Source organism: Tauraco erythrolophus, chromosome 19, assembly GCF_009769465.1.
Source record: "Tauraco erythrolophus isolate bTauEry1 chromosome 19, bTauEry1.pri, whole genome shotgun sequence".
NCBI classification, from domain to species: Eukaryota; Metazoa; Chordata; class Aves; order Musophagiformes; family Musophagidae; genus Tauraco; species Tauraco erythrolophus.
In genome coordinates this window covers 6,365,371-6,384,843 of record NC_141483.1, presented here as the reverse complement: position 1 = coordinate 6,384,843, position 19,473 = coordinate 6,365,371, and the positions used below count along the sequence as shown (strand labels likewise).

Genomic DNA, 19,473 nt, shown 5'->3' with positions numbered 1-19,473 from the left:
ATGATTCCATTATATCAAATTCTGACTTCTGAAGTAAATCCAGGATTATCAACTGTTTACAAACCTGTTGTTTTCAAGATACTCAGGTTCGGACTACATCAAAAGTCACACCAAATCAAAAACTCTATAATTATTCTCTGCCAATGCCATAAAGGAAATCTTAGAGCAACAGAAAAAATTAAAATGATGCTTGGATAGCCTGAAAAAGAAGCAATCACACCATCACATAATCTAATTCTCATTCTGAAGATCTGTAAAGATCAAATTCTTTCACAGAAGCAGGCTCGTTACCTGTAGATGAGATTTTGTAACTGAGGGAGCCCATTTCATTGCTTCTTGCAGAATCATTCCACAGCGTGCAGCAAAATCCTTGACTATACTCTAGAATTAGAAAGCATTGATACAATCAGCAAAATACAGGACATTTCACAAGAGGCACTGGTTTTAATGGTGTAATAAGTTACCATATGGAGTAAGGCAGGTTCAGCAACATGATACAGTTAAAATTTTATGTAACAATTAAAGGTACCCTCAGTAAGAAAAGAACTGTCACGCTTCAAGTCAAGAAAAAATCGTAAGATTCAGAAAAACATAAATACCAAGTGTCATATTGTAGTAGAATAACCTTATCTAGGGAAGTATCTTTACGAAAAGGACAATTCAGAGTAGCTCACTAATTTATCTCCTTGGCATAAAAAATATCAGGCATTATTTGGTGGGTTGATAAATTAAGGAGGACCACCTACCTCTCTGGCTTCATGCGTGTCAGGGACAGTTATCCTATATGGAGCATCAGGAATGTCATAGTATGGTTGGTCCTTGTGAATGTCCTAAACAAAAACAATTACCATTTCTCAGTAAGATAAAATTCATGATCACTTAACTTGAACACTACAGGTAGCACTCTCCTCAAACAAGAAGTCTGATTTACCAAGCCTTCTTGCTAATACTTGCTCTCAAAGTCAATTGGAACAGCTCTAAGAAACGTGTTTTATTCCAGTTTGGTTCAGTATAAATAATTCTAAACAATCCAAAGCCCCCTCCTCAACATTTAGTACAAAAATAAAACTCTATAAAACATTTCTATGTTAAAAATACAAGTATGTAATAAATCCAAGGAATAAGGATACACATACACAGAATGGAAAGAATACAATTCGACAAACATAATCCATAAAAAAACACAAACCAAAAATCCACCATCAAATGTTTATTTCAAATGAGACAGTTCAACAGTTAAAACCAATAAGGGGTAATCCTGTGTTTTATTTTTGATACTAAATTTGACTTCCTGAACCACTTTTAACAGCAACTCTCTAGCATTAGTTTTACTACCTATGGAACAGTGATGCAAAGGCACTCCTTACTTCACAGAACTTAAAATTAAGATTTTTATCAATCTCAGTGATGAGAGCAAAAACAAATTAAGAACTCAAATAAGTACCAAATAAATTCAGTTCTACTACAGAAATATGGAAATATTATTCCACTAATAGCATTACTAAAAATAGGAACTTACTGCACTAAGCGACAGTGACAGTGTCTGCAGAATATCTAGCATAGTCTTCAGCACAGTTCCACTCCACAGCAAGTGAGGAAATCTAGAGCAAGACAGGAGTCAGAAACATAATAACCATGGAGAGCTGAGGAAGGAAATTACTGTATCAAGAAACGGAGCTGCTCAAAGAGCATCACTAGGTAAGCTCATACTCAATGGAAGTCACAAAGCTTGCCACAGCTTACAACAGCCTAGCTCAACATAGAGTCAAAAGCTCTCTAAGAGCAAGCTAAGTAGAGCTATTTCATAGGAACTGAGACGGCATTTATTTCATGGCACTTTGGTGCAGACACAGCAGACGTAGACATTTTAAGCAAGGGTTTCAAAACTCAGATTAAAATTACTATTAAATGTTATTTTTCAAGGAGATGTTTCAGCAGAAGTACCAGTCAAGAAATCCACTTGACAGTTACCATCAATTGCATAAGTAATCACTAAGCAGTCAATGTGAAAAGAGAACAGGAAAATAAAATCTATACTCACTTGTCTACCAGACCAGACAAGTATTTGTCTGCAACTCTCCTGATCCTCTTGTGAATGTGGTTAAAATTCACGAGCAAGAACTGAGCATGTCTCTCCAGCTCTTCCTCGTTCTCCTTAGTTTTAGGCTAAAAAGCATGCCAAAGAGAAGCATGAAGCTCTTAAGAATAAAGACAAGCACACTTTCATGAACTGAAATGAGAACATTTATACAAATTAAAATTTTCGTTTCCATGTAACCTACTTTATCAGCCATCATTGTCAGGAAAGCTTCAAACACCTTATCAGCAACAGCTATCACACACTGCATCATGCCTGAGAAAGTGAAAGAAGTGACAGGTTCAATTATCAGAATTAGGTTTGCTTTATAAACCATGCTTAACAGCTAAAAAGTGTTTATGTTTACTCAGCCAACACTGAACCAAGTTGTTTCAAAACAGAACCAGCATTCTTGGCAAGAATAAAGCAAGAGCAATCTAGTGAACATATTAATTTTGTTATATGGCTGCTTGATTTGTTTTACTTTTGCATGCCTGGAGGTAAGTTCCTAGTATCTCAAGTTACAAGATAAGCTAGACAGGTAGTCTTACCAGATTTGTCTTTTTGAATGGCTTTATCCTCAAAATAGCAAAACATGACTTGGAAGCGATCTTGGTCAGTGGAACGCAACACCCTAGGAAAAGAAGAGTTTTGTGGGTTGGGTTGTTTTTGGTTAAGTTTTTTTTTTCTTTTCTTTTAAAGATCTTCAGCACAAGTCTATGTACTTTAACATCACAGGACACAACACGCGCACATGTTAATTGTTCATTTCATGGTAATTTTAAGTCACCAGTAAGCATGATATTGCTATTTGTTTCTACATTCAACTAACAGGGCTCAGATCATAAAATGCTAATTTGTCACCGTGACAGTAACTTTCACACCTCAGGACTGGGCAACCTGATGATGGATGCACTCATACAATCACCACAAATATATAAACACGGTATGATCTTTGGCACTTCTACAGGCTTTGCATTTGTTGAATTTGCACATGATGGCAATATCACTTATTAAAAAATTGTTTCTAAAATACAGCCAAGATGTTTCTGGAAATGGTTGCACCTGTCGTCAGTTATTGTCAAAGTAAAAACGCGACAGAGAAGTTTCTTCCTACTTTCCTCACTGCTAGCCCGCCACCTCAGCTTTCAGCTACACATTTTGAATAGCAGTAATAAATACACTTTTAAAGGAAAAAACGTAGTCTAGAAATTCAGTACGTTTGATTAGTACAACCCAATACACACTACTGAGAGGAAAAAAGTACACTAGCAAAAATTTTCTCAGCTGCTGCATTACACTAATCTCAAAGAATAGGCAAGTGTCTACTCTGTCCTTCAGAGGTGCAAGCACAAGATTCTGTGCAGAGGGTACATTAACACTTGCAAGACACTCCTTTAAAGAACTTTGTCCATCTTTTATTAGTTCTTACATAGAGGAGATCTCATTTTTGGGGCCCTACTATATTATTCCATCCTTTTTATCTACCCTAAAGGCATTTTTGCACAGATGAATTCCCAGTCTTGGAATCTAAAAGAGCGTTAATGTGACTCAAAATACTGATTCTCATTTATCCTAGTGTCTGGCAACTCTGATTTGAACATACAAAGTTGTTAATTTTTTTTTTTTTTTTTAAATTCATCAGTAAAAAAGTATATATACCTCATATACTCTAGGCGGTAAACAGAAAGGAGATAGGTAGACATGGCGAAGTCCAACTTATTGATCAACGCTGACACTTCTGGAGGAGGATCCAAGAGATTTATTATGGTACTCCGCAATTCATTTAATTCAGCCTAGAGATGAATACACAAAGTTATCTGTAGTGGGAGTACTACATTAGTTTCTGTTCTGAAAACATCTGCTTTCAGCTATTATTCTTTTTACTCTTCAACCTTTGCAAACAATAGGCCAGGATGTCTCTGTCTGCAGACTAAGACCAACCTGCTCTGACACAGTAAGTCATGATTTTTCAAATACAGAATTAAACAGAATTAAATACTGCAGTCAAGGTCCCTGCTGAAGTAACTGCTAGTTTCCATGAAGTTATACCAATGAAGAAATACAGTTCCATTACTACACTAAATGCATGTAACTTCGAACAACATCAAACTAGCCCAGCTTCTTAAACTTCATGGGTCTGTTGTGCCATTCTTTGATGTAACAGAACTAAACATCTAGGCATGAGGTAGATCTCTGTATTATTTGGGAACCAAAGCCATTTCATAAGCTGCAACTCTTCAATCCACTTTACACTGCTACCATAAATAGTCCTCAGGTAAAATCTATCCTGCAAACACTAGGGAGAGAGAAGCGTACCAGTAGCATGCCAGAGGATAAAAAGCAAAAATCTCACTCAACATTTCTTTGAAAGACTGAATGTGTTGTTTCCTTCCAAAGTTTGTTGTTTTGGTTTTTTAAACAGTGCGAGTTTTGTCTGTCTGACACAAAATGGATGAAAAGCTATTAAAAGGCTTCCATCTCCACAAAGACTCGGTTCCTACGTCTAATCAAATCAGTGCAGCTACCACCCTAAACACTTAATAAAACTAAAGTCATTTAGGTACACTGTCATAACAGTAGTGTAAAAAAAGCTGTTTTTCACTAATAGAAGACAGGTTGAATGGGTATTGCACTAGTTCAATAAATCACAGTGACTATATCATTTAACGCTGAGGGACATTATGGAAGGAAATAACAGCAGGAATTAATTCTTACAGAAGTCACAGTATCATTCTTCATGGCAGAATTGTACTGAAGAACAGATCGAAGTGGTTCTTTGCTGGGAAATGTGAGTAACGGAGACTTGGTGGCAATTTCACATACACCTTCATACCATTCTTCCGGCCAGAGACCTGAAGCACAAGTATAGAGGAAGGTGGGGTGGGGAAGAATAATAATATTAAGATTCACAAAGTTAACTAGCGTTTTCAAGCTTTGCACTACTTCCTAGGGCCAATTTTTCATGGACTTAAGTACAAACACTCAACACAAGTGATCCGTGTTCCAAACATAACAAACACGTTTAGCTAGTTCCAAGTTTCTCAATGGATAAGAAGTTTCTGTGTGATTACCATTGTACTCATGTGTCTGATCTTCCATTTTGGGAACTTAGCTATGAAAACTCAGACTTAACTAAGGCTAACTGCTGTGTTAGCTTAGAAAAAAAAACCCTAAGTACAAGAACAAGTTGTACTATGCTCAATCTTGTAAAAAAACAGAGCAAAGATGTAAAGAAATCCTACCACAGAACTGTCATGTAAGCTGTTTGCTTTGTGATGTCTTTAATTTCTCTTCAGCATACTGTGAGCAGTTTGCAGCTACACTCAGATTCATCAAGAGTTTAAATGTGAGCAGGAACTCTGTGAGCTCAAAATTTACACTACCTGATCCTTCCACAGCAAATCCCATCAGCACTGAATACAACCAGAAGTCACGGAACAGCTTTTGCAACCTGGGCTTGGCCTCCTTGATGGGTGGCAAGCGTCTAGTGAGCTATTAAAGAAATAAAAATAAACAACAGAAAATGGTGAGAGTTACAATAACTTAATTCCATACTAAGGAATCAATTCACGTACCTTCTTGACTACGACTTACAAAGGTAATATTCTTTGACACCTATGAAAACTAGTATTACATTGCTATTGCTGTATTGAAGAAAATTAGATTGTTAAAATATCTGAAATGCTAACATTTGAGATGCCTGAAGTAAGAATTTCCTTTGTTTTACACAGGAATAATACCATGCTGATACAGTAACCTTTGAAGAGAACACATATTATTAGTATACAATTAACTGAGGAGAGGAAGAGACCACACAGTCCTTTAAAGTGTGCTGAAGACAATGCCATGCAGCTTTGCTTCAGTGCAAAAGAACTCAAAACCAAATAAATATTAGTCAAACATACTTCTGGTTGCTATTGTTTATTGGCTTTGTGGAAATTCATTGAGGCACCAATTGGGGATCTTTCATTGTTTGCACCCACGCACACAATGACATCAGTTCTGGAGAATTTACTATCTAAACAAGCAAGTAAAAGAGCATTATTTTCAACACATTTATTAAAACTCTCTGATACTTTTTGCACAAACAGCTGCTACCACTGGAGGAGCACAGTTTATATTCTCAGCCAACACAATACACAATTTTAGACAAATTTATATATAACAAAGCTCATCATGTGTTATCCTAAAAACTGTGAGAAGCACAGGCAGTGTTTAGAAAGTAAAAGAAATGGTCCATTAAACTGCAAGCTTTATTCAGTATGACTGCGTATTGTCCCTGTAAACTTATATTAAGAAAATGCTAGAGAAAATGTCTTCAAGCTAGATTAGAATCTAACTGTACAGTAATTCCTTTAAGGTATGAAAGCTAGCAGTGTTACACTGAAACTTTATATAAAGTAAACTTTGGATTTATTTGTAAATTATAAGGTAGATTGTTAATTAAAAAAAAAAAAATAAAATAAAATAAATCCCTCTATTATAGTAAAATTAATCTGAGTTTAAGCTAGTGAATGGCACTATGGTAAAAAATTGCTCGTGGAATGCAAATGTTTGCACCGATATAACACTGACTCAAGAAGCCAGACCATGACAACCACAGCAGCCTCAACCATATTTGCAGTAAGATGCCCTCCTGTTTCAGCACAATAGCAGCCACACGGCTTTTACTAGTCAATAACAGTCAAGTTTATGCGCATGCTTGACTTTGAAACTTTATATACACACCAATTTTTGCTCAAAGATCTTCCTCAGAAGTGAACAAGTACCTGCAAAGCCATAAAAGTAGTTCAACAAACAACATACAATTCAGCAGAGATCACTAGGCAAGGGAGGGATTTTGGCTGACGAAGTAAGTTTAGCAGTGTTTGGTTTAGAGAATGTTTACTTTGGGAGATACACAAAAAAATCAGCGTCAAAGTTCAGATTTAAACCCTGCCATTCCCTTTACTTGAGCTATTCAACACATCTTTTCTGTATAGTGGCTTAAAGGTAAGCTTCATTTCCATCTTGTTATTTTAGGTAGATCTGATGAAGACATATATATTGCAGAGTGGGGGAATGTTTTGCCTGTGTAAGTGCAGCTAAGCAATAACTGAACGTTAGTGAAGATGAGAATGTAAAGTTGGAAACTACAGACAGCAAATTCTTCTATGCCAAAAGCAGAAAACACTTATCAATGCTTATTGGACAGACTATCTCAGTCCTATGGGCCTGACTTCTAGGGGCGGGGAAAAAAAAAGTCAGGGATTTATGAAGAAACAATAAGAAAAAGACTGACTCGAGTCCTTCAGTCAGTGTAAAAAACATTTAAAAAGCACCTTCTGTGGATCCTTCCTTGTTGCTAAATAATTCATTTTTTCGTATGGGATAATCATCTTAAATGTTTTTAGGATTTCAGGCTAATTAGTTCAGGGGAGAGTTTCAAAAATTAAACTGTTAGTTCAGTTACTTCAGTCCTGCTACAACATGTATGAAAATATTTTCTTCAAGTACCAGTTTTATTTACAGATGTACAGGTATGTGTATCTATATATTCTGCTTCTACTCAACAGCTCTTTGGACTATTTGCTAATTTAAAAAACATTCTAATCAACATCACAGTAAGATTTTTATTTTAACAGTGCAGTCTCATTAATGGTATTTAGTGCAAATGCATATCATTTTCCCGGTTTGCTGCTAAATCTCTAGATCTCCTTTATTACATCGAATTTCAGCTTTGCTCTTCCAAAAATACTCCCATAAAACTCCCATTTTTTTTGTCGTAGCTACAGAGTATCTGTTGTTCAAATTCTTCAGCACATCTCAGCCTTCTGGTATGCTCCGTTAGTGGATGCCTAGTCCCTCCTCCTACCAAGCTCAAATCTTCCGACTTACGTTCACGTCACATTCTTAGCACACGTTAGTAACGCAGTAAGTGCACAATTTAAGTGTTACAAGTTTATAGATAAGGAGTCCCACATATTTTAGGTAATAAGTTTGTTACTGCTGAAATATGCCAATAATGACGACTTCCACGGGAGGAGGTCAACCAATTCTTTGGCAGGCTGGAGGCATTATGTAAGCAAAACTGATTACCAGTAAAAACAGATTCATCCATCTAATTAAGCTCTGTTCCACTAAAAAAAAATGCTGTCGAATAAGGTAATTATAGACTTTCGGTTGTGACAGAATTCATTGTGGACCTAAAATTAGGGAACAGATAACTAAAATTCAATTACCCTGTGCTCTCTCAAGTGTGTTATGTTGTCTTCCAGGTTTTGATTTGTCAGAATGAAGTTCCTACTTCATTTGCTTACCCTTGCTCTCGTCATAACCTCTACATTTTGTGGAGTCAAGGACTTCACTGAGCATTTTGAAAGCCTTAAAGATGCACAGCCACATGAAAATGGGACCTATGATATGCCAAACTTACCACCAGAGTTCCACAGAGAAAACACTATCACTAATGACTTAATTCCTGAAGAGGAGGAGGAAGAGGACTATCTAGATCTTGACAAGATACTGGGTGAAGATGACTATGGCGACATTATTGATGCTGGCCCATACATGGTTTCTGAAATTCAGCAAGGAAATATTCTTGAGCTATTCCAAGGCAAAACCAGAATCCAGCGCCTCAATATCCTGAATGCAAACTTTGGCTTCAACCTTTACCGCAGCATGGCAGACAAAGCCAACTCTTCAGATAACATTCTCATGGCTCCTGTTGGCATTTCCACTGCAATGGCTATGATTTCTCTGGGTCTGAAGGGTCAAACTCATCAGGAAGCGTTATCTGTTCTTGGCTTTCAAGACTTCATTAACGCCAGCACCAAATACGAGCTCATGACTGTTCACAATCTCTTCCGCAAACTCACTCATCGGCTCTTCAGGCGCAATTTTGGTTATACACTGAGGTCTGTCAATGATCTTTACATTCAGAAGGACTTTTCTATTCTGAATGACTTCAGAAACAATATGAAAACATACTACTTTGCTGACGCCCAACCAGCTGATTTTTCGGATCCCAACTTCATAACTAAAACCAATGAACGCATCTTGAAGCTGACCAAAGGATTAATAAAGGAAGCTCTTGTGAACGTAAACCCAACAACACTGATGATGATTCTTAACTGTCTTTACTTTAAAGGTAAGAATCTGTTATTTCAATCTTAGCAATGGATTTTCTCAGTTTTCAATTCATTGCATACTTCATTAGAAATCCGAGACTGAACTTAAATCTAGTCTACAGTTCAAAAAGGCCTGTCAACCCCCTCATTAAGAAGAATTTCTATTATTAGCCCATTTTTGCATGTTTCTGTAGCACACTAATGTTCCAGTCGTGCCCTGAAGTTAGTGGGTATTTTACAAATATAGCAAATGCTCACTACAACCAAAACCTTATAGTCTAAAAGCGAGACTAAAAGCCAACACACAAGTGCAGAATAGCCTCAGAAAGATAAGTTTTGTAGGAGTCTCAGATGGTGAGGTATTAATTCAGGTGCAAGCTATTAGTCACATTCAGTCCTCCTTCAAGTTATCAGCTTCATTAAAATGGTACAGGTTGATTTCAGTGAACACACTTAACATTTCTGAAGTATTCAGGATTCAGAGGCATGACTATAAAGAATCTCAGCTTAAATTACATAATTTTTTTATATGATCAGAGCATAGCCCTTGTCAACAAGCCCAGATAGGGGACTGAAGAGAATAATCAAAACAGTATTCTTTTACAGATAAAACCAAACACATTCTCTACCTTGGAATATCTCAGTTTATTCAGCATGAGCTGTCTGCTGATATGGGCTCCCACATGTATCACTATAGGCTGAACTGTTAAGGAGGCTTGGAGTAAAGACTGTACAATATATTCTTAGTTTAAATGCAAATAAAATGAAAAAAAGGATTTATAGTAAGAGTCTGTGGTGAGATTTTAAAAATTAGTTACCCGCCTCAGGTTGAAAGCTTGTTCATTTTTCAACAAACTTTTAAAATTGTATTAAATGAGCAAGAGGCGGGAGGTGCCAATGAACCAGGAACTGAAGGAAACAAAAGGAAATCTGTCCTTGACTGTTTAAGATGAAAATCAGATGAAGTTGAGTTAAAACACTGGTAAGGAAAGCACAAAAGGGTAGCAATGTTTGAAGTACCACATACTCCTTTCCATTACTTATAAAGGAGTTTCTTTCTCCTAATCATGTCCCTGCTTCCAGGAAACAAACGCTCAAGGGCTCTCTCACACCTGCCTTCTCAGCATTTGATTACAGGAACTTATGGGAACACCATTCCCATAAGTTTATGGAATGGACCTTTTCCCACTCACTTGCAAGGCGTTACTTCCTTGAATAATGCCACTTGTCTCTTTAAAAGATCTGAAGCAGTCATTGGCATAAGATCCAAGTAATACCCTATTCTGAAGTATCATCCAAAATGAACTTATTTGTATCCTCAAGTACACCTCTGATGATTATATAATATAATATTAAATACATGGCTTTACTGTCCATTAGACCATCCTAAAAAAAGCATTATGCAAAATGAAACAGATACTTTTTTTCCCCACAATTTGACCAAATTTAAAGTGCCTTTTTGTTTTACTCTGAAATTATTAAATACTTGTGCTATCTCAAAATAATAAAAAAAAAAATCACCAAAAATTAAATATCTTTAGTTTTGAAACTCTTAAGTCATCAAGATCAAAAAGACTTTCGGCTTTTTCTTGTCCCCCTGGAGTCCTGTTAGTCTGAATTGCCTTGGTGCTGTCTGCTGAAGGCTGTAATTTCTAACCCTCAAAACCAAAAAGATCAATTCCATATTGCTGTCTCCCATTCTTTCCACTTACAGTGACAGTCTCCTGGTAATCCCATTTGGAGTGAAACAGAAACTTTTAAAAAGCAAATTCTGCTCCTGGTTTCCTTGTTTCCTCACCAGTCCTTCTACATATGCTAATTTTTGTCCACATCTTTCTATTTACAATATTTTCACTGTCTGTACCATTGCAGACAAGCTCTATCAAGCCCTCAAAGCTCAGAAATCTATGAGCATTCTCAGGCACAGAGATGCTCAGTAAAAGTGATGCTGCGTAGCGGACACTTGCCAAACACAAACACCCTGAAGTCTCAAGCTCCTTTTAGGCTGAATACCATCAGGAACTGTTGGACACTATTCGCGTTGCTAAGAAGCAAGTTTTATCTCGTGTAGCTGTCCAGTCTACCTCCAACTGAGATCTACTCTCCATTCTGTAGAGGTGTGAACAATCATTTATGAGCTTCCTATCAAGTAGGAGCTGGTTATTTTCACCATGGTAGATCATGGCAGCTTTTGATAACTGACAAATTTTGACAGATCCAAAATTGCATTGATGAGATTCTAGCCATGAATGTAAGACAGAAGTCAACCAGTGGAGACAACTTCTGCCACCATAGATGGATCTAAAGACATCTTGGTGGAAAGATTCAAAACATGAAGTCACAAAAGTCTAAGGGCCAACTAGTTTCAGCTGACTCGAGAAGCTCACGTCTCCTGCTGGAGAACAGTATTTTACCCCAAGACAAGCACATCCGCAAAAGTGAATTCAAAAAAAAGTTCCCTAACTCCTCTCTTTAACTGTTTCCCATTCCTGAAGTGACAAAAGTGCTGCTGAAGCTCCCCTGACCCACAGTAGCTTTGTGTCTTTAGCTAACTAGAGTCCTACGCCTCTGAGTTCTGTTCCCTGAGAACAGCTGTTGGGGTTTCCTGAGAAGTGAGACAATTTTGTTGAGAACAGCATAATCCATTTGATATCCCATTCCATTCAGAATATCAACCACTGTCAGATCACTTCTCAAACTGCTCCCCATCGACCCAACACATGAAGAAATTATTAGAATGAAGGCTGGATTTAAGGCTTTTTTTGTTACTTCATAGTCAATTTGGCAAAGTCAGATAAAGCTTCTCAGAATCACTTGCAACCTTTTAAAAAAAAGTTACCAGTTAAGGTTAAATTTGTAGTCTCTCCACCCAGTTACAGTCACACTCCCCAGGCACTTGCTTGCCAACGATGACTTAAAATCCAGAGTTTTAACATGAAGTACCAGTAACTATTTCCACTATAAAATTCTAGCTTTGTCTACCCGTTAAGAAAAAAATATTTTTTCCAGAGCCTCGATTCTGAAAAGACATCAATAGGAACGCACTTTAAAGAAGCACCTTCTTTTATACAGTTGATAAATATTTGGGGTATCCAAAGAATCTTCCAATAGAAAGATTCAAACCCTGACGGCAAAGCTTTCTGGGCTGCAAAATACATGGAATTGTATTCTTTGGGCATAAAGCTGTCAGTTGTAGGTGTGCTGAAATCACATCCAACTGGGTCACAGAACTAAGCAATTAACACCCACATTCTTCAGGATGTCTTAACACAGAAAGTTAACTGGCTTGAACGGACTAAGTTAAGATAATGCCTTCAGCATAGTATCTTTTATGCAAAATGAAAACAGCCATTACTTAGCTTGACGTTTCCGATGCCTCAAGCAGCCTGGTTTCAAGTACCAGCTCTCCCAGAAAATACAGCTGTGCCAGTTGTTTTGCAAGGTGCAAACCCTGTCAAATATTTTGCATGTTTCAACTTGGTAATTTCTAGGTACCTTGTAGAAAAAAACAGTACACACCAAGCCCTTCCAAATCCAGTTTGTGTTCACCTGCTTTTGTAATTCAGAACATTCAAATCAGACAAACGTTAAATTAGAAAGAAAGCCAGGAAATTTAAAGTCACTTTAAAACTTGCCTTCTTATTCAGGCTTAATTGAGATCAACAATCTTCTACAGTAAGTCTCAATTCATATAAATTAAAACTTAATGTAAACTGTTATTCTGAGAATATTTTATTAAACAAGGACCTTGGGGTTTTATCTGTCTTCTGCATTGTATTAACAGGAACTTGGGAGAATAAGTTTCCAGTGGAAATGACAACAAAGAGAAGTTTCCGACTGAACGAGAAGCAAACAATAAAGGTTCCTATGATGCAGACTAAAGGGAACTTCCTAGCTGCTGCAGACCCCGAGCTAGATTGCAGTGTGATCCAGCTCCCATTCGTGGGGAACATCAGTATGCTGATTGTGCTTCCACACAAACTCTCTGGCATGAAAGCACTAGAAAAGCAGATAGCACCTCAAGTGGTGGAAAAATGGGAGAAGAGCATGACGAACAGGTATCTGCTGAAAAGTACATGTTTAAAGTCTTAACGTATTTTCTGAGTGACATTGGCAAGGGTAAGTAAAGAGCACAGAAGATAACATGATATTTTGATTAAAAAAATTAAACCTAAACAAAAAACACCCAAAAGATGGATTTATTGAATCAAAAATCAGGACCAGTTACAAAATTATCTCTATTAAGTACTTAGTGTTGCAGATTTAAAGAAAAAGTTCTTATTAATGAGGAGGAAAAACAGGAGTATGAAAATAACAGGTTATTTGTGCAGAATAATGTCAAAAGCAGCCTAGAGCCATTCCAGCACTATGTTGTGTAAAGGCACACAGAAATCAACAGTGGACATCACAGTTCAAGAGAGAAAAAACTTAGATAGCCTCTCTTGTGCAAGATGACAGCCTAGGTGGTGTCTGCCTTCAGACACGATACGAAGAGCCGATGCGATGCGCTATTCAGGAAGCCGATCTGTTCCTACTGTACACAACAAGCGCCAAATCTCCAATTCAGTACTCCAGAAAATCTGACGGTTCAACATTTATTACAAGCATGTCCAGCCACGTACTGAACCGCTCAAAGCCCTACACACAGAAATAACACAAATAAGTGAAATATTAAATTGGCAAACTAAAAGTTTTGGGAGGGAAATTAATTTTTTAAAACATAGCTTAAAGTAATGCTGCCCAAGTTTTGAAATCAAAAGTAGTATAATAATATAAATGATTTATTATTTATAATAGTAGTATAAGAATATATTTATTTATAATAAATAATCAGTCCTATATATTTCTGCATCCTCCTTGCTGAAGAAAAACAAAAAACCAAACCACAACAGATATGTAAATCAAAGGAGTCATGTAAATATGTATCTCCTCAATGATTTTTCATTCTTGTTTCTATTTTTACTAGAACAAGAGAAGTGGTTCTGCCTAAATTTAAGCTGGAGAAGAGTTATAACCTGATCGGTTATCTGAGATCCATGGGAATAGAAGAACTGTTCAACGAAAAAGGCGACTACTCTGGTATATCGGATGAGAAAGTCACCATCGACAGGGTATTTACTCCTCTCCTTTTCATTTCCTTTCTGTTTAAACTGTTATCACCTGAAAACATGGCAACACAGTAAAAATAATTCACAATAAGCTAAAATAATATTTTTTCTCATCTTTCCTGGAGGACACAGGAGGGATGTGGGTTTCTCTGCATGTCCTTGTCTATTTACATAATGAGGAGTATGTTTAACCAGATGTCAAAGGCACTAAAAGCATCGTGGTCAGTCAGGGACAGGCTTATTCACAAACCAAAACCAAAGGATGGCTGCCTCATAGGAGTTAACAGCCAGAGTGTCACAAGGGAGCCACGAGTGGGACGTGGAGGGGGGAAGGCTGTGAGCACATCTTTCAAGTATATTTATGAGATCCTCAATTTATTTTTTGTTTGTTTTCCTTTTTTTTGTTTGATTAAACAGTTCAATCATCAAGGCACAATAACTGTGAACGAGGAAGGCACGGAGGCTGGAGCAATAACCACCGTTGGGTTCATGCCTCTGTCTACTCAGATTCGCTTTATCGTCGACCGCCCCTTTTTGTTTCTGATCTACGAGCATCGTACCAGTTGCCTCCTGTTCATGGGTAGAGTTGTCAACCCAGCCAAGTCTTAGAAGCAGAGACGGCCTCCAACATGGTGTTATACATGGGCTGTATAATCACACGTTAATATACCAGTATCATAAAGGAAATGTTATTGTCATATTAGCTAACACAAAAGCCACTGGTATCAAAAGAAAATATATTATCCACAGGTAGCTTTACACGAATGGACTCATAGCAGTAGGTAATTTGACTGCAATTTAAAACAGTTAGTGCCATGTATCGATACAAGTGTATTAAAAAAATAAACCACAAAGTAACTTACACTTTGTGTTCTACTTCAGTGTATGAAATGTAATCAATAAAATATTTAGACTATCTGGATTCTTGAAGCTTAGCTCTAAATTTGTGGTAGGATGCCTATTTATAATAAATAGGAATATGAAAATCCTGAATACCTGATCAGTCTTAGAAGTCTAAGTCTCTCCTGGGTATTTTACATGATCTACCTTGAAAAAGAGTAAGTGCTTACATTCTTTCTTCTGTTTGCACTATTTAACACTCAGCAGACTTACACACCATGAACCTTATGGACCAGTGCACCAAGTAAGAGGAGATAAAAACGTCTTGGAGGAACGAAATACTAACGGATCCACTACTTTTCCCCAACCTAACTTGTACAGTTTCAGTACAGTTCTCTCATCTTCATCGGCACAAGCAGTATCAGAATTAGGCCAACCAGGTAAATTACATGAAGATTCTCAGAATACCTTGTATAGTGAAAGCAGCTAGCAAAATGCGCTTTTCACCAGCTCAATGCCACCTAATCTTCTCTACAAAAAAGTGTTATTTATAGCAATCACAACTTCTGTTAACAATTCAAATACACTCTATACTTGATTCAATGGAAAAAACCTTTCCAGTCAAACTAAGACTGTAAACATTCTGAATCATTCTGGAAACAACATGAATGCTGCACAAAAGCCTGTTTCACGTTTGAAAAAGTGAAAACCTACCTGCACTCTGTAGCATATTACTACCTACCTGGTACAAGGAACAGAGTTGCAAAGTTCAATTTATTAAAGCCAACGAATGTACTCACCTTTGCATTCCTTCCTTTGCATCATACCTCTTAAAAAAAGATGCCTCACAATCCAGTGAGGGTATTTTTATTATTATTTTCTGTATCAAATATTGCATCCACCTAAACATATTCATATTAAAAATGTCTTATGTCAGCTAAAGTATGCAAATTAAGCTATAAACCAACAGTTATTTTAAGGGTTAGGAATTCTCTTAAAAAGGTGTTTTCCAATCTTAACTTACTGATTTTATTTTGCTTTCATATACTGCCATTTGTAATTTTGCATCTACTACACTTATTTGCCCCATATACAAAGCTTTTTAACATGACAGCCAGTGAAATATTGGTATTAGATGAGGAAGGATGATGAAGAGCTGATATTGAATAGGAAGCTCAGATGTTTCTCTGTGTCTCACATTGTGCTTATTTATAAGTCCACCATGGGAGGGGGGACAATTTTCAATACTGAAGGTTCACAACAGAAATCGTTACCACTCACAAACACATTTTATCTGCATTCAAAAAGAAAAGAATATTCAAAAAGAGAAGCATATTCCAAGGATGAAATATTCATGCCCCAGATTTAATTAGTTTATAAATGATTAAATGAGCTGGAGCATCTAATATCTGGGTTTTTTGAGACCTAAGTAACAGGAATTATTCAAGAGAAAGAGCTCAAGCAGAAAAGCAAATCAGCTACTGCTCAAAACTCATGATCTTCATACATTGTGCAAGAAAGTCAAATATTTGCTTCAACAACCATAATGTAACCATTAACTCTTGCTTCAGCTTCTGGCACTGACTCTATTTAAAGGTCACATTGGTTAAGAAAAATGCAGTTATCACCAGCTATTCAGAACAAATACATCATCAATAAAACTTTGAAACAGAAAAGCTCTTTCATAGTTTTTACATTAAGTCTCTAACAAACACTAATCTTCTCTCAATATGCAGGGCATGATACTGCTTTCACTCAAATTGGTGCTGGCATTGCTGACAGCTGAAAAATATTACCCACTAGAACATACCTCCCAGCACAGGACTAGCTAGTTCATGAAAAAAAAACAAGCACCTATTGAAAAACAACGATCCAAGACGTTTATAAACACATTTCTGTAAAGCTAGGGTCCAGCCCTTGTGATCGCTGCTGAGTTCAGGAAGAGCTTACGTTGGAAACTGGTGGAGGAGACAGGAAGGAAAGGAAAGGAATTATTCTTTTGTCTTTAACCAGTGCTAATTCTAGGCTCTTCTCTTTGAAAAGTTTCAGTAAAAACGTCTGTGAGGGCAGAGTATGAAATGAATGACTTTTTCTGCTCGTTAATGGATGTGCAGTATGAGCAAGTCACCAGCACGCATGCCTACTGCAAGTATGTAATACATTTTCCTCTTCTGTCCCACTAGCTGTGCAGGAAGAATTCCACAGAAGAATTCAGAGTCAGGAGGGGAGAAAGTCACACGATATTTTCTTGTTCTCCAGTAAGTTTCAGTTAGTCTGTGAATCTTTTACACATTTTTTGTAGAAGATTCAGCATTTAGGCAACTAGTCCTACTGACTTGGAAACCCAGCTGGGACATATCAAATTTTCTGTTAGAGATCTAGAACAGTTGCACACCAATTTTTGAATGAATTAGTAGTTATACTTTGTTAAAAAAAATAAATCTTTTTCCCCCAGAAAAAGTTGCCATCTGAGACCAAAACCAGATATACATCAAAATAAACGAGTCTGGAACGGACATCAGTGTCCTTGCATGTTTCCTAAAATGTTTAAGAGGTATGTCATTATTAACCAGTTTCCCTCCACCTTAGAGCAAGAATTATTATTTTACAATACTATTATATTTCTCTTGGATGCTTACTTCTGCACTAGTTGTTAATCAAGTCATTTGACCATGAAAATTCTTATTTTCAATAATTTGAAAAATTATTCTGTTTCCAAAAACCCAACCACTGGATACTCACCACAGCAATAACAGGAATTAGCACACCCAGATTCCCTGCGCTACTGGAGGCCTGGAAGAGAGAAAGGAAGTTATCAAAACATCTACAAAAGCATTTCTAAAATACCTGCTGTAAGACATATTCAAGCATGAAACTTTCCCACTGTCTGTGCAAACAAACACATACACTGCCAATTACAGCTCTGCATCTCGCAAACAGATGGGCATGAGGTGGCCAAGAGATCACCTCAGAAATCCAAAGGATCAGGACAACCAGGAGCCTTTCAATAAAGCTTTTCAGGTGGCTCCTCATAAGCTGGGACGTCCCTTATAGAAAGAATGTTTTTCCCTTTCAACACAGGGTCTTCTATATTTGGAAGTCTCCACCTTGGATCTGGGAGGGAGACAACTCTCCAGCTTCCTCCTTATAAAAGGAGAGACCAGGTACAGAGACCACTGGTCCCACAGGGAGGAGGCAAGGCAGACATGCTAATGGGGTACAGCTTTGCATGAAGTGGAATAAACTAAAAGGAAGCAATTTAAAAAAAAAAAAGGGTTGCGGGGAGAGAGCGCGCGCACACCAAATAGTCTTCAGATGAAACAATAATGATACAATCCAACTAAAACATATTTTAGTTATCTTTCCTGTAGTGTCCAAGATAAAGCAAAATGAAGGACAGATCCTTAAGTTTTTCGGAGGGAACAAAAGAACACCACTCAAGTCACTCTAAGGGGTAGTAATGTCTAGAAAAAGTCACTGTATTTTTTTTTTGCTAGCATCAGGACAGTCCTCTGCTTGTGACAAACTGCTGCAGAGTCAGAGATACAAGCTAACTGAGACAGCATCATGTCCTGGATTCTGGCTAACAGGCAGAGCTGCAGAAAACTCACTGCTCTACCAGCATTTTTGTTGTAAAAATGGATTCTCAGCCTCTTTGTGATAATATATGGCACTGAGGATAAAGAATACGCAATGATTTCCATCTCTGGGCATACTCAGAGGACATTTGTGTTAACTATCAGCAATAGAAAAAAAAAAGAAAAAGAAAAAAAGAAGTTATTTTTCTTCCCCTCACAGAGCCACTTTTGCATGGTTGAAAGATCTGGTTTAGAACAAAACAAGGCACTGAAGCATTTTAACGATAAGCAAGCAAATTTAAGTCCATGAAAGGGTATGCTGAGAAGCAGAGAACATAAGCAAAATATCTGACGACTATCAATGAAAAACCTTGCTTTTGTTTGGGAGCACAGCATGTGGAGTGTTTTACCTACTTCAACTCTTCTTGAAAATGAAGTAACGCAGTCTTCAGAATATGTTTCATAACTTCTACTCTACCATGAATAAAGTGTTCCAATAAAAACTGCTATCAGTATCTTCATAATAAAGAAACACTGCCTCCTAGCTCAAATCCATGTTAAATCAATCCCATATTTTTCTGTTTGTAGGCAGCTTTAAGTCAGTGCAGCAGTTTGTTTCCCATAGTGATTCCAAAACTGAAATAGTGGGAGAACATCCCTGAGAGGAGGAGGGTGGAACCTAATTCAGAAGTGTCACTTTAGAGCAATGTTTATAATCTGTTTTTCACCATTTCAGCACACTTACCTGTGGTTAAAAG

At 37.2% G+C, this 19,473-nt stretch overlaps 2 protein-coding genes across 4 annotated transcripts in view; one reads left to right on the top strand and one right to left on the bottom strand.

Moving 5' to 3' along the window:
• The window catches only part of PI4KA (phosphatidylinositol 4-kinase alpha), a 61,632-nt gene that overhangs the window by 24,514 nt on the left and 17,645 nt on the right, over window positions 1-19,473 (bottom strand). For all 3 annotated transcript variants that reach the window (XM_086623658.1, XM_086623657.1, XM_086623659.1), the window contains 10 exons: window positions 17,880-17,930; window positions 5,464-5,572; window positions 4,796-4,932; window positions 3,740-3,873; window positions 2,629-2,711; window positions 2,283-2,353; window positions 2,042-2,166; window positions 1,520-1,601; window positions 747-830; window positions 292-381 (listed from right to left, as the gene is read on the bottom strand). In XM_086623658.1, the coding sequence (XP_086479784.1) occupies window positions 292-381; window positions 747-830; window positions 1,520-1,601; window positions 2,042-2,166; window positions 2,283-2,353; window positions 2,629-2,711; window positions 3,740-3,873; window positions 4,796-4,932; window positions 5,464-5,572; window positions 17,880-17,930 (966 nt within the window). The remainder of the gene's footprint in view (window positions 1-291; window positions 382-746; window positions 831-1,519; window positions 1,602-2,041; window positions 2,167-2,282; window positions 2,354-2,628; window positions 2,712-3,739; window positions 3,874-4,795; window positions 4,933-5,463; window positions 5,573-17,879; window positions 17,931-19,473) is intronic.
• On the top strand, window positions 8,354-14,925 carry SERPIND1 (serpin family D member 1). The gene is made up of 4 exons (XM_009977707.2): window positions 8,354-9,209; window positions 12,974-13,247; window positions 14,156-14,300; window positions 14,715-14,925. The coding sequence occupies exons 1-4, from the start codon at window positions 8,354-8,356 to the stop codon at window positions 14,904-14,906; spliced, it is 1,467 nt and encodes a 488-aa protein (XP_009976009.2). The 3' UTR covers window positions 14,907-14,925.